Source organism: Pteropus alecto, unplaced genomic scaffold, assembly GCF_000325575.1.
Source record: "Pteropus alecto unplaced genomic scaffold, ASM32557v1 scaffold185, whole genome shotgun sequence".
NCBI lineage: Eukaryota > Metazoa > Chordata > Mammalia > Chiroptera > Pteropodidae > Pteropus > Pteropus alecto.
The window spans coordinates 3686939-3703139 of NW_006438088.1; the positions used below are offsets into that span (position 1 = coordinate 3686939).

Sequence of the window (16201 nt, forward strand, 5' to 3'; positions counted from 1 at the left end):
TGGTAATGAGTCACGTAGGAAAACAGTGAAGGAGGAAACCTGTGTTTCTATCAATTATTTTCCAATTTCTGAACACTTCAGATTGTTTCATCCATATTATACTTGCTAGGTGGTGTTTCTAGTAACGCGTTTGCCTCCTGGCAAGACTGGGCTTTGACACACCCAGCGAATCTCTGGTCCTATCAGTCTCAGGTAGTGGAGAAGAGGAACCTTCTCAAGAGCTGTGGTGAGCAGGGCTCAGGGACAGGCAGCCCCCTGTGGGCTTCCTCTGGCCTCTTCTCCTCTTCCCAAGTTCTGCCTCAACAAATCCTTCCGTGGGTCCCTCTGCAATTGTGCCTGTGAGCCACACACATGTCCCCAGTCGTATACCACCCCCACCTTTGTCCTTTTTGCCATCATGAGATTTTTGAGAGCCTGATGACAAATTTACTATGAAACTGAGCTTTCCAAATGACCCATAACTTCATTTGAAAAGAGCCAGTTTTCCAAATGGTTCTTTCTAGCTAGCTCCCAATGAATGTCTCCAGAGGTTTATGTTTATATGTGTGTGTACGTGTGTGTGTGTATGTGCATACACACACACACGTACACACATATATATACATACATATATACACACACCCAATGCACGTGCTGGCAGGAAAGATAAAGTCCAAATGTACCAATTCAGGGAAGCATTCTCTCTCCCCCAGCCCCTCCATCATTCCGTGAGCGAGCCCTGTGCTAAGGATGTTTTAAGTGATGGTCCTAGAGGGGGAGAAAGAATATCCTTAACCCCATAATGTAAATTCTAATTTCCAATTAAATATATTTAGTGAAGAGTGGAGATGAAAATGTAGCAAAAGAAGACTCCCTGGGTACTTCTTGTCTGCTGAAACTGAATAACAACACTTCTATGGCAATGAACCTGAATGGCTTGATATCCATTTCTGTCACAACTAGCCTTGAATTTCTGCCTCCAAGGAAATATGTTCATTTCAGTTAAGAAAAGTGTGAAATAGGGGAAGGAAAGTGACATTCTTATTCGACCACAGGTCTTGCTCCATCATTTCCACTTTTTTTCCACATGAGTCTTTTTATGGAAAATTGATAGGGGTTGAAATTAATATTAAAAAAGAAGGTCTATAAGTTCGTTAAGTGCATTGGACATCTACTCTTTCCTATCTACCCTTACTCCTGTAAAAAGTTCATGTACTCTCATCTTTCTTAATTGCAAACCCCTAGTCTAAATTCTGTTGCTTTTGCTTCAGTCTGAAATATTCAACTGCATGGTTTTAACATCCTTGGTTCTTTCATTGGTATAGTAAGTTTTCTAAATATTTTGAAATGTGTTCTTTTTATGTTTGTCATGAGACTCAAACCTTTTTTGAAAAATTGTAACAATTGTTTTCTAACTCAATAGGCCCTCAGAGATCTTTAAAAACATTTGTAAACTATAATTTATTAATATAACAGAAACTCTCCAAACCTCAATTGACTTTATGATTGGTTTCTTAAGTTTCATAATCTTTGTGACCCGAAACATTCAGAAGAAATGTGGTGAGCTGTGTTTCAGTGCAATTCGATCCTGCCTTCCGATAGGGTCTCTCAAACTTGAACCTATATCAGAATCATCTCTGGAGTTTGTTAGAGCAATATTGCTGGACCCAGTCCCAGAGCTTTGACTCAGTAGGTCTACAGTGGGGACCAAGAATTTGAAATTCTAGTAAGTTTTCAGGTGATGCTCATGTCAATGGTCCAGGAATAACACTTAGAGAACCACATTCTGAAAGTAAGCCTACTATAGACTGACTATATTGTTTAGAAAGATCATGTAATAATGGCCTGAAGATTCCACTTTATCAATAATAGCTTATTTTCCCCCATAAATTTGACAACCATTTTCTTATTTGATTAAAGGTTAATGGGATTTCTCTTAACATGGTTTTATTCTTCTAAGAACTTCTTGCCCAGCAAGATAAAAGTTGCAAATAACTTCATTACTCAATGCAGGAACTTCCCAAAGTAGCACTTAAATGAACATCAAACTGTTCAACTCTTCCATAGATAGCACCAAACATCTGTTTACTCCTCACAGCTCTTTCAAACCCTTGTCTTAAAATTCTTGCCTCGCTCTGTCTCTAAGCTTTTCCATCTCTGTGGTTAATCAGGGATGACCTGACCATGAGGCTGGTATGCTTGAGCCATGAGGTATATAAACCACCTCTTTGACTAACTGTTCCCAGACTCCTATGGGTTTGGCCATCCACATATACATCTGCATCCCATCTGGCTGGATGGCTAATTCTCACATCATTTACACTATGACTTCAAATCATGAGTTTAGCTTTATAAATGACATAATTCACCAAGGATAATTTAGAATTACAGTGGTTACTTAGGGGGAAATTCGACATAAATTTTTTATTTGAGAGTCACCTTAGAACTAAGTAGGGAACAAAATTTCAAAAATCTGATTTTCTGCGAAAAGAAATTCAGACTGTTTTCTTAAAAAACAAAATTGCTGCTTAAAAACATTCTTGGCTAAAGAAATCAAAATGTGAAAAACATAAAACTATCTCCCTTTTGATGCCCTCAAATCACAGGCTTAATCTAAATGGCCTTCATCCTACTATTCCTCTTTCCACCATACAATACGCATTCATTTCCCTCCATTCTATTTTCTCTCTGGCAATCTCCCCTTCCAGCCTGGCTTTCCAGAAAACCCCAAACTCAATTAACTCTTAAAATTAAGTTGTCCTCAGAACAGGAAAAAATAGCTTATATTTGGTTTTAAGCCTGGGTCTCACTCTGAGCTGCAAGCCAGTTTTAAATAGTTACCAAACCCTATATAAAATAGAAATACATTTTTAGAGAAATATAAGATAGTTTTAGAAACCAATAATCCAGGACTTCCAGATTTATATCAATTAAGTAATACATTAGTGGACAACTGAGATGCAGAAAATTAAGAGAATAAAATAGAACAAAAAGATCTCAAGGGTAATAAAAAGCATTGTAATTACATAAGGCTCTAGACAGGTTTAGAAAAGTTGGAAGTCTTTTGTTGGCTATTCTCAAAGATGTTCCTATGAAAATAGTTTAGGCTATGATACAGTCTTATAGACAAAGCAAGGATGAATTCACTTGACACTTCAAGGATAAGCTCTTTACTACCTTTAGGCAGAATTCAGAAGTAGATGCTGAGGCAGATATGACCCCAGCTTTCTCCTCTCCTTTTGTCAATATTCGGAAGCTAGATAGAGGAGATGTAATATGAAAGCAAAAACTAGAATAGGAAATAGTCACATTACCATGCCTTAAATACCTTGCTAAACACTGAAGAAGATTCAGAACAAAATCAGAAGAAAGCATAAGAAATCTTGACAGAGTGAGTCAAGATGGTGGGGTAGGTAAATGCTGTGCTTGCCTCCTCCCATGACCTCATTAAAATGTCAACAAAATAATAGAACGGTCAACTTGGAGAACCACCTGAAGTAAAAGGCCCGCACACAGACTCACTTGTACTCACCCTGGGCTCCAGCAGAGTCGGCATCTCAGGACGAGCAAGAGATGTACAGAGAATGACAACTGTATGGTTTCGGGGGAAGGGCTGAAGGGTCAGCAGCCATTGTTCCTTTGACTGCCCGTTCTGTGGAGCCTACAGGTGGGCACCACCTTGCCTGTTTGAGCCCTCCCCCAACAAAGCCAATTCTGAATCTGATTGGCCTGGCGAGATCGGCTAGTTCCATCCCATGACTTCCTGAGACCCTGCCCAACCCAACTCACAAATTGCCCACGGCAAACTCATTGCCTAGCAAACAGCCTCAACCTGTGCTCTCCACAGGGCGCTCATTCAAAAGCAATCAACAGTCCTCAGCTTCAGCACCTCGGAAGAAACTTTCGATGGTAGGCCGCTAATACCAGCCTGAGCTGCATTATCCCTTGAACAAATCTTGGGGGTCTCCAGACTGAGATGGGCAGTTGCTGGCCTTGGTGTAATTTGAGACTTTTCCAAGTGGCCAGAGGCTCAGCACTGGCACCAAATCTGAATCTGTATTGGTCCCGTGAAACCTGCTCACTTTACCTCAGGCCGAAGCAGCTGAGAAGCATTTACATCCACTCAACTTTACCTACATTGTCGTGACTTTAGAATTTCATTGTCTGCACTAACATATCTTGGTATTCCTCTGTCTTCATCATCATGACTTTATTATAATTTCATTGTTCATTTCAAAAACTTCTTGAAAATCCATTTATATGAACATCAGTTTATTCGACAGCATCAACCAACCAAATTCCCTCAAATTCTTCAAAACCCTTTCCTCCAAACCATCACTTTGCTATGCCTACCAATCCTAAACTATTACATTATCCTCCTTCTGCAATTCAGTTCAAGCTCTTTCCCCTCTGAGATGCTACAAAATCTGTCAAGTAGTGTTTTCCCTTACATGCTTTTACAATTATATTCAACTTTGTCTTATCAAGAGGTTGTATGGTGTTTAGGGAACTAGCAGCCATATTAAATAGGGACTCCTGACCATGCACGTAAAACTTCATATTCAGTAAGGCTGGAAAGGACCTAACCAGATTCCAGGTGATTCTGAGGAAAGTGATATAAGGACAGTTTACTGCTTTAACATCTAACTGTGTTTAAACAGAATGAAAAACAGTTAAGATTCAATTAACTAAATAATTAGTGTTTGAGGTTAGGCCAGTAGCAGTGACATACTTAATCCCTACTATTCATGGGTTTGGTCCTAAACTGTTCTGAATCAGGAACTCCACTTAAACCATTTATCTATAGATATAAAACCCAAGAGTATTGATAGTTGACCAAAAAAATCTCAAGAGGATTTGTGCACATTTCCAATAAATCCTATCCAGGACTCCTCTTTTTGTTATCAATAAAATGTGGGAAATGAATTTAATAATCTTGCTTGCTCATTACACTAAAGGAATAAATTTAGAAAATAATTCAAACAGGTTGTGACAATCTAGAGCGCTGTGTTGCTTTATAAAAAAATTTTTATGAATAGATCTGGAGGGATATATGGCAGAATTTTTACCTGCATGCAAGAGAGTCATACCTCAAAAGAAAAGGTCTTTTGGAAGAGAGAAAATAGATGGTATATATAGATCCATTTATTACATGGAAGTCACATTCTGATTGCATAATGTTTTCATCAGTTTTAGCAGAAATTAAGAACTCTCATTATTAATTGAGCAAAGAATTAAAAAATAGGATCTCAGGAAACAATTTTGGGTGCCCCAGTCCTTTCTAGATCCAGTTGTTTTGTAATTCATGCCTGGTTTAGTACTGCTTGCTATGCATGGCTAATCTAGGAAGACATGGATTTTCAGAAATAGAAATTTTTCTTTAGAAATATGTTTTCTGAATGAAGAACAGAGCTACGCTGAAGGCAAATGATCTTGATTCAGATCCACATTTTAGCGTATCTCTTTAATGATATAAATATATGGTTGGCACATGAGGTTACTTTCCATTTTAAAAATCCTGAATTAATGCCTGATAATTATTTTACTATTCACTTGTTATTTTTCTAGACTTCATGGGATCACCATTTATATATATTTGCAAAACTAAAACTTATGACATTAACTCAGCATCCAAAGTGTACACTGCAGGATGTCAATAGGGAAAAGGCAAAGGGTTCTGTGGTTAAATGCTTTAGAAATGCTGAGTGATAAGCAGTTAGGCAGGTTGCTTTACTTCAGGATTTCTCAAAGCTTTTCATGTATTCATGTGCATTGTGACTCTCTAAGGCCATTAAGAGCATGCAGTGTTTCTCAAAACTATTTAATCCAGGAATTCTTTTGTTGGAGAAATACCGCTATATCCACTGCATTTTAAGTGATCATTGTGATGTCTTCTTAGGACTCAGCATCAGCAATAAGCACACTGAAACATTACAGTGAAGTTTTTGGGATATGGTTCTATAGGTGATGGTTAATTCTATACATTTCTTCTTGAACTGTATCCCTATACTTGGATTCACATCCTGTGGGGATCTAGAGTGCACTTTCTGTTCTTATGGGAACTATTAGTCCTCCTTCCAGCTTCCATTACTATTGCTGTAACCACTTGCTCATCTTTGGACTCATCTACTAGATTAGCAACATGCCCCAGCGAGGATTTGTTCTCTCATTGTTTTTGGCAACCAGTGGTGCCTTGCACATCCCAGACACTTGAGTATCTTGTTTCCCATGCAGCTATAGCCACTACGGTTTAAGTCAAGGCAAAAATTTGACCCATGTTTAACATCATCCAGTTAAGCATAAGATTCCTTTTTAATTTTATTAATTCATCACTGACATTTTGTTTTGTGCTAAGTGGCATCTCATATTAGACATCATGGACAATATGAACCTGCTTGGTACAAGTAAAAGTGGGGAGAGAACAGGAAACAGAAGAGTGTGGGGCAGGGGTGAGCTTTTAAGACTGTTCTTGCAGACATCATGGGCAGCAGTTGCCCAGTTTCCCATGGAGTAAACACACAGCTCATGAGATTCAGAGTATAATGAATGAGACTATTCTAGATTTTGATAGGCTCGCTCAGGTTAGATTTACACTGGAATGGCTCGATACTTTCCAGCAGATGTATAATGTCACTTTATCTAAATTAAAAGAAAAAAAATAATTGATTTTAATAAAAAAATAATATTTTAATACTTATGAAATTTATGAATCAAATCAATATTTTAAAACTTATGAAAAGTGGTCTAAAAAGTAGTATCAGGAACTAATTGTAATTGCATCCCATGGCAGCTTGGGAACTCTTCTCATTTAATTACAAATTTAACATTTGTGCTTTTTGGACTGAAGACAGAGCTAGGCTGAGGGCAAACTGTCAATTAACTTTTCCTAATTACTCACATACGAAATTCAAAACAGTACCAAAAAATAAGCTGTCTATAAAAGAATATCTGAACCAAAGCACACGCTGTAAATATTCTATTAAAATTATGTCACCAATTGGAATGCCTTCAAAATGAGAGATTAGTACCTGGTTGATAAGTTTATATAAAGTGCAAATAAACTGCGTGTTTCTAAATAAATACTTGGCAGGGGCACAATGTCACATGTACCTTCACTTGCTCGAAGTGAAGAACCTCCTCTATATTGTGTTCTTCCAGCTAAAAATTGACAATTTTGAACAAATTTCTTCTGAGCCATTATATTTGCTTTATTCCATTTCTCATCTGTTTTCCCGTTTCTTCTCTGTTTTCATTTTTTCTATTATCAGCCCTGAAGTCTTTTTGCAGGATTTTGGGCACATGCTAAGTTTTCCCCACCTATGTTTCATTTTGAAATTGGATTATTAGCCTGTGTTGAAGGGGCTGATCTTCTTGACCTTTGTTTTAAAAGATGGTCTTTTGAAAAGGTTCCTTCCTTCTCATTCCACTGGGGCAATGACCATGATGCCCAAGGAAATGGGTGCTTTAATATTTTGGCCAAAGTCCTCTGCTTTGCCCACCTCAAGTGTATATGAGGAAACTTGATGGCCCCTCTCTGTAGCTATACGCTGTGTCCTGTGGCTCTTCAGTTTCTCTCACAAAAGAGGTGGGATCTATTTCCCATACCTGGTCTTGAAATTTGCTTTGACCAACAGAATTCAGAAGTGATGGTATGCCATTTCTTAGCAAAGCCCTCCATTTGCACACCCACACTCTGGCCATTACATGAGAACATACCCAGTCAGCTTGCCGGTGAATGAAAGAACTCAGCTGAATTGTCACGGTCATCCCAGACTAACCATCTCACATCACTTGATAGCTGGTCAACCCCTGACGTGTGAGCAAGTCCAAAAGGGATATAGAAGTCCTGCTCAGATCCGGTGAACCTCATATCCCATGAGCTAAATACTTATTATTGAAGTTTTATGGCTAACATGTTGTATCATTGTGGTAATGGATCACTAACACCACAGGTAGTAACTATAAGGTGATTGTGACTGGCTCTTGACCTCCATCACAGGCTCACTCTTGCCACTTAATTAACCTCAGAAAACCACAAGCGATATTGCCTGTCAATGAAGTTTTAAGCTCTACTTACAGTGTTAGGTAGTGTGGTGTTAGTGGTGTGTTGTGTATTTTCATTAAATTCCCAACTAAAGAATTAAGAAAGGCCTTTGAAAAATCTGGTCTACTGAAACAGCTCAATGGCAGTGGTGGAGGGAGATATCTAAGAACAAACTTCATTTTTTACAAATATGCATATAATCTCAATGATAGAGAGAAGTAACAAGCTGAAGACTTAATACAAAAACCAAAGTTTACATTTGTCCTCACTTCCATTTTCAACTACTTACTCTACAGGAGTTAGACACCAACAATTAATTTTTTAGGGATGCTTGATGTGAATATTACTTTGAGGCAGAACAGGATGTTTAAAATGTATGTTCATTAGAACCTATCCGTTTTCTTTAACAAATGATATGTTTTGGGATTTTTCTATTTTATAGAAGGCTTTTATCTTTAGAATCAAGTAACACGTTTCTCAACACTACTTCCTATGGGATAGCTTCAGTGGTGGATTACACTTACCCCCGGGTTGGTTAAAATCCAGTACACATATAAAAAACACGTTACTTAAAAGCATGAGTCTAAACGTGGATTTGAAGTGGTAATTGCTAAAATATCAATAACACCTAAGTTATAAAAACAAAAGCTCAATAGTAGGCTTCATGTACATTTTCAACATCCAACACCATTTTTTCCTTATCAATAAAGCCTTCCATTTGTAAAAGAAATCGAGTTATACATATGAGAGAGAAGAGAGGAACACAAAAGAGAGAGAGAAAGCACACAAGAGAGAATGTATTAGTGCATATGAGAGAAATTGCAGGAAAATATGTAGATTTATCAGGATACAGGCTCTTTTTGTTTTATTTTAATAAATGTACATTCAAAGCTCAGATTCTATAAATGAACACAGCTGAAGAATACCAAAGTCATCGTGTGTTAAAATTACTTTTATTCAGGATGAAAAATACAACATGTAACCAGATGATAGTCTATGATTAGTTCTTTACCGCATATTTTAAAAGAACTACATACTTGTTCCCCCTTGTTGTTACTGCAATATATTTCTTTTTATTTATTATTACTTAGGTTACAATGTAGTGTTTTATGCAGCTTTTCCTTTATAGCAGATAGAGGACATGTTGCACACAATTACAGGCAGAAAAAAATTAATACATAACTTTTCAAAGTAAGGACAAAGACACCAAATCTACAACTTGTAGTTCAGAGTTCAGGGAAATTTTTTTTTTTTTTAAATAGGTACTTTTCTTGGGTATGATGTGGCCTGATAAAAGCTCTAGATTTTGCAGACTGTAGTGGCATAAAGCTATTTCCAACACGATGGATGAAGATGGATCTGAGGTAGAAAGGTGGTCATGGCTTTCCTCTTGTATAAAACAATTTTCTTCTTCTCAAAATATCTCTGCTGCAAATAGAGACCCTTGCCCCTCCCCCCAACCCACCCAACCTATTCTAAAAGAATAGGAATTTCTAACTTTAAGCCTCCTTCTGGTCAGATCCAGGTTAAAGAGAACCCAAAGTTAAAATATCCTGATGTTTTAAAAGCACATACGCTTGAATTAAAACACATTACTTTAACTTTTTTTTTTTTTTTTTGGTTTCTCTACATTTGGTAATTATATAACACGTTCAAACTGAATCGATTAAATGCTAAACCAGAAGCTGAACCAAATGCCTAATCGAATGCACTCAAAGTATAGGCAGGGTACCACCATCTAAGCATTAATTTCATTTTTCTGCAGAAGCAGTGACATAGGCTTTTGATAAACATCCTTCCCAAATGTATGGATCACATGAAGAGTAATAAAACATCTGTTCATTCACTCAAAAGGTAAAATGAGACATGCATTAAATTTGTGTCTTCTTTCAGAAAGAAAATAACAGAGTTTCAAGAATTATAAAGGGCTTAAATATACATAAACAACAATAAAATTCTCTTCAGAGGGAACCAAAGACGACAATGTGTCCTGGATTACAATTAGGCAAAATTCTGCTGTGTATTTAATGATGAAAATCAAGACACGGGAACCTGCGTATCTGTGCCAAAATGAAAATATGCTTAAATAGGCAACCTTTGGTAAAATGACCTTTCAGATTATTATAATCCTGCTTTAAGTATCTTCTGGCACATAAATTGGGACATGAAATAAATAAAGAAGTCAAGATCTACTTATATAGAGCAGGGAAATAAAATATAGGGGAAAAAAATCCCAATAGAAGTGCCAGATAGGCCCATAGGATTTTTATGGTGGTTATCCACGTGGTCACTAAAGAATTAAATGTAGGTGTCAAATAAAGTTCAACTGCACACACAGAGATAATCCTAATCCATACACATATCATATAATTGACTGAAATATATGAACTTATTCATTTGGCCAGATCGTGAAAACAAATATAGGAACTCTATTTGGTCATATGGCTGATGAATTATAAATAACCAAAGCATAATGGTAAAGGAGCTGAAGAAATAAATGAAGGTATGATACAATGGTTAATATGAAGGAATGTAAAATGTAAAATTGTCTTCTAATTCTTCTGCAATTTTTGTCATGGTCATTAAAAAGAAGGTATCGTATTAGAAAGCCCCACCCACTTTCCCAACGCTGGATACAGCATACAAATCAGTGACAAATGTATTACCATTTCCAAATACCGCTCTGTTCATTAATTTACAGTTGCATAGAAAGGGAAGAAGAAAACAATACTATATGATTATTACAAAAACAAAATATCCTCTTCTCTTTGGATAGTCAGTGTTTCACTCCTTCAGCAGAACACAACAGCGTTCAACAGCATGTTTCAAGGAGCCATGGAGCTTCTGATTAAATGGAGCTTAGAATTGGCATTTGCTGGAAAGGGCAACATTGTAAGTCAGGAAATGTTGGTTGGCTAGATGAATACTTCACATTGCCTGGGGGAAGGGAAAATAGTGCTGTCAGAACAACATTTACATAAACCATTGCAGGTAGCAGAGACCTGTCAACTCTTCAAGGAAATAAAAGTGCTTCTTTCAGAACTAGTCAAATCCTGTTTTGCTGTGTTTAAGGGGGAACCTTTACTTGACTTTTGTTCCCTGAGACAAGGTCCTTTCCTCTCATCTTGAAGTCACCTAGTCTGTTCTTTATCACTACAGCTGATACCAAGGAAGTATGGAAGGCTTTTCTCTTGCCCGGGCTGGAAATCTCAAGTTAAAACTTGAGAGGACTTGGCTTTTTCTAACTGGAGGTACCAAGTCAAGTGAACTAGGCTGGTGCAAGCATCCCATCTCTCCCTGGGGCACTGTGGGAAGGCTTATGCAGAGGGGGTGCCCTTGAAAATTCCAACTGGTCAAGGCCCAAATGGGGGTCCAGACAAGAGGAATGCAAGACAGAGATCACAATCCAACAGAGTGCACTGGTGCCCACTGAAGGCTCAGAGCCAATATACACAGGCAAGAGAGGACATAAATCTGGGTCGCACTCAGGGGAGTGGCATCAATCTTTTGAAGGGAAGGTCTCATAGCTGGTCTTTTAAAAGTATTTTCCAGTTGGAATTGTTTTTTTAAATCATCTTAAAAACTAGGGCCATGACTCCTAAATCGCAAGAGGCCTTTCATGGACATGCAGAAAAGGCACTCCTCTACCTGCCCCTTATTTTACGGAGAACTTTGAGGTGAAGCCCTGCTCACCTCTGGAACTATGTTCCTAACAGAGTGTTTGATAAAGCTGCCCATGAGGCCCCTTCTCCTCCCAGCTATGCCAGAAGCAACAAACTCATCTTGACTCTTGTCTAGAGCTTATTCTCCATTACTATTAAAATTTGGATTCTTCAGAAACTTGCTTATATATTTTGAACATTTCACTATCATGTTAAAGGGAGCAAAATTTCAGCAGACACGGATGGTGTGCCCGCTGGGATGTGCTGGGCTCCTAGGTGCTAAGGTGAGGCCCTCAGGGTGAAGTAGCTGTTAAAGACACCTCAACAATCACTCTCATTCAACTCTAATATGGGGTAGGTGCCAACCACAGTGAGTTCCAAGTACTTTGGGGACAGAGAAGGGGAGACATTAATTCTATCAAGAAAAGGAACATGTTGTTACATTTGACTACAACTTTGGTACTGATTCATGTTGAGATAAAGGTTAAAATAATTTTTTTCATTATTTCTATGTATTTTATGATACTTGTCTATTTATGGTTAAATAAATGTCTACGAATAGGAGCACAGTAATTCTCATTTTAGGTGCCAGAATTCTAAAAATTTAAGTCTACATAATGTAAATATCAGCACAACTACCCAGATGAAAATGTACACTTCTCATGAATTTCCAAGGTATGGAAAATAAGGGGAAGAGGAGAAAAATGCTGACGGGGGCAGGGGTGAGAGGAATGGAGTGAAAGGGAAGGAAGGGGGAAACGGGCCTCCAGGAATGAGTGAAATTATCTGCTCCATCCACTGAAGAGCTGTATAAACCAAGAACATTTAAACTCTTTTTAAACTCAATTTCTTAAAATCTAAAAACAAAGTAGTAGGAGGAGGTCTCTAAAATCTCGTTCAGCATTAAACTGTAAACACTTTTATTGTAAAGTATTTGAGTATTTAAAAGATTCTCTCTGCCCTTCCTGACCCCAGTCACTCACAGCCTTGCCCCTACCTTGGGACCATCAAGACTCATCTCATCATGTTCTTTTTCCTTGTACGATAATGGGCCACCATGAAATGCTCCAGACATATGGTCACCTTTCTTATGTGGTCTGTTCCATATAGAGATCTGCACATCCCGTATTCTGTTCCCATGTCCCACTCTCCCTGGTTCTTGAAACCCTTCTGTGCCCTCTAGACCACATGGTCCATCATCATTGAAATCAAACTCTTCTCTGAATGGATCTTTCATTTGCTTGCTCTAACCAATATGCGGCTCTCCCCTGAAGAGACAGTTTCCCCCATAACCCTCTCATAGATTGGATAAGTCTTTCTTAGGTTCTCCTTGTGCTTTTTAGGGCATTTTTTCCCTCTCTCATCCCTAAAAATAATGAGTTTTGAATGCCATGCCATAAAACTATAACACCTTGTAACCCCTGGGATTATGCTCCCTTACTTCTTGAAGAAGAAATGGTTCACTGTCACCAAGTTTAAAGTTGTTTTTAAAACAATGATTTCAACACCTACATAGATGATTCTTCTAACACTCTGGCCTCTTGGTTCCTTGAGATAGTCTCCTCCAATCAACTTGTCTTCCACCCTTCTCAGCCACTCACTCAAAGTCTCAAATATGGACTACTATCGACACCTGCAACTCCTCTGACATTTTAATCATCTCACCTGCTGACAACTACCTCTACACCTTTCCAACTCACTCCCACTAGGACCCTACTTGATCTATCCTTTGATACAATGCATGGGTTCTCCCACCATTTTTCTGTCTCCCACACCTAAAGGCATTCTCATTTCTCTCCCTACCAAGTTCAATGCCTGGTTCAATCATTATTATAATCGGTCCTTTGATTCGTCCCTTGAATTGTTGTACTATCCTGGCCAAACCACAACTTTTAACTTCGGTTAACTGCAATTCTCAACCTACTCTGATGTCTGTGCTCACGAACTTGAATGTGGATAGAGAGCCACACATAGTTCCACAGACTGGCCTCATGTTAAATTCATGAAAAGGCATCTTAATCAGTGGCCTTTAATGCTGGCAGTCAGTCACACTCTATTCCAGGGTCCGTGTGCTCTCCCTATTTCCAAGCAGCCATGGCACATCCTCCAGTCTCTCCTCACACCTACGACACCCTCTCCCATTCCTCACTCTTTGCTGAAGCCTCCGCTTCTGATTCACTAAGACAACAGAAGCAATCACAAGAGGTCTTTCTATCTCATGAGCTCTTATACCTAATCCATTTAACTACTTTATGTTCCCTTGCCTTCCCTCTGGTTACCAAAGATGAACTGTCTGTGCTTCTCATTAAGATCACAACTCCTCTTGCCAATAACACAGTAACACAATCAGAAGGTTCAATGTTTCAAAAAAGATGAATAAACAACTTCATGGGAGAAAATGTTCTCCAAGATCTATGGTCTTGTGGCCCATTATTATTAAGAGTATCCCATAAGGAAAGGCATAAAGCTGTGATTTCCAACAGTCCTCAACAAGGTTTTAAATGAAAAATCAAGACGTTTTCCCTCTCGGAGTAACAAAAGCACCTTGTGTACCACTCCAGTTACTGTTTTTAAGTCAATGTTCTGTGATAGCTGCCTGAAGCAGCTATCTGGGAGAACAGTGGCCAGCCAAATCTATCCAGGCTAACTTTACATGATACATATGAGGCTGTTAAAAAGCTGTTAGAACACAAAGGATCAAGTGCTCCGTGTTTTGGGCATCTGGAAGAACTGGCTTGGGGGGGAGTTTCCCCTCCTCAGACTAACAGAACAGAATCAAACTGTCCTACACAATCAAATTAAATGCCAACATTAAATGCCAAGCAAGTTTACTCATTTACATGGGGAATAAAGCAGCACTAAAATTGACAGCAGTTAATCTGCTTACTCTAGGTTGTGATCAACAACACCTGAGCCAATCAACCTGAGGACTTACAGGAACTTTAATATCATAATTTGTGGCACAACATTTGGATTTTTGCAGTTAGAACTCGGAAGCTGCTTACAGAGCACGACCCTGCTCCCTGGACTAGGAAACTGCCTGCAGAATGAACAGTCGCTCTGTGCTGCTGGATTTGTTAAGTGACTCAAAAGCTTTTGTTCTACAAGCCTGAACCAGAACTAAGATGTTGAAAAAATGCCTAATCGTCTGCTACCCTCTATTCTCATCTCACAGTTCCAACTTGCTTAACCACTGAGCCAGCGGGCCACTGAAATCTAGCTGCCCCCACCGATCCAAAAATGAATGATAAAGTTTGTGGTCTTGTCGGCCCTAGCAACCCATCTCTTTGATAACTTAGGGCTTTTAAAATAAACCCTGTTCTCCTCCTCTCACCTCAGAACATGTTTTCAGTTCACACCAAGGGCTATGTCCCTGGTTTGCAAATCATATATGAATAAAGTTCTCTTTCAATTAATTTTGGGATTTTTGTTAACAAACCCATGAACTCTTACCTGTGGCCTGCTGGGAAGATTTGCTGAAAGAGAAAACAAGAGAAATCAATTGAAGGTGGTGGTACTGTTGCTGGGCTGGATCCCCCACTAAGGCATGCAAAAGTGTGCCATTCCCAGCAAGTTAAATGGATGCTAATAAGAAACAGGTTTTGTTGTTGTTGTTTGTTTGTTTGTTTTTGCTAGATGCTTTAACAAGGGTTAGTTTTCCTAGTTTCCCATATCCTGAGTGCTTTAAAATACAAAACTTCCAGAAAAATACACAAAACATATTCTGGCTGTATTAAAATAAGTACACGCTAAAGCATTCGGTGGATATTTAGTTTTGTAAAACTTCTCACTTCCAATTGAGATCTTGCTGTGTACTTAGTTTATGTATCAGGAAAAAAAAAATTCTGAATGTTTTGCTGCATAGTACATATTCTGACCAAGAAGTCATTAGGGAAATGAAGGCTCACGAGTCTTTCATTTCCGCCATCCTTGGCTCACCCTTGCTCCAAAGGCTAAAAAGATGGTGTGACTGACTGGCTTGCATCAAGGAAAGGACTGACCTACTCTTTGAGTGTGGCAATCTAGGAACTTGGGCTAATCATTGTGCCTTAGATGGCTCCAGGTAAGACCGTCAGAGAAGTTAGGATAAGGCAGCTAATGTGCTTTTGCATTTGATTTGCATCTAATTTACAGCTCAATTCTTTCCTGGTAACAGAAGGCACAGGACAATGCAGCTGCCCTGGTAGGCCTGGAAGGACAGCCACTAGCAAAATTTCTCTCTGAAGCCTCTGTTTTCTCATCTCTGGCTTTCAATAAAGGGAAATCTTATAATTATCTTCTTTTACTCAACCCTAGACGGGAGGGGAGGCTCCACCCTTCCAATAACGGTAACATCTGTTCTGAGTCAAATAAGAATTGACCCTAATCATTTAGTATGCTAAACTCTGTCCCTCTCATATTTCTGTGCTTAGGAAAAAAACAAAAGGTATCTGTGACCACATAGTGGATGCCAGGAGCTTTGTGAGAAAAAAAGATTAAGAGAGAAGAGTGATGTTTCTCTGATGCCTAGAGGGAA

At 38.6% G+C, this 16201-nt stretch overlaps 1 protein-coding gene across 10 annotated transcripts in view; it reads right to left on the reverse strand.

Annotated features, from left to right (window-relative positions):
- Positions 1-8957: 8957 nt before the first annotated feature.
- The window catches only part of UTRN (utrophin), a 446938-nt gene continuing 439694 nt past the window's right edge, over positions 8958-16201 (reverse strand). For all 10 annotated transcript variants that reach the window (XM_025049288.1, XM_015592099.1, XM_015592098.1 and 7 more), the window contains 2 exons: positions 15139-15161; positions 8958-10960 (listed from right to left, as the gene is read on the reverse strand). In XM_025049288.1, coding sequence (XP_024905056.1) covers positions 10952-10960; positions 15139-15161 — 32 coding nt within the window. In that variant the 3' untranslated portion in view covers positions 8958-10951. The remainder of the gene's footprint in view (positions 10961-15138; positions 15162-16201) is intronic.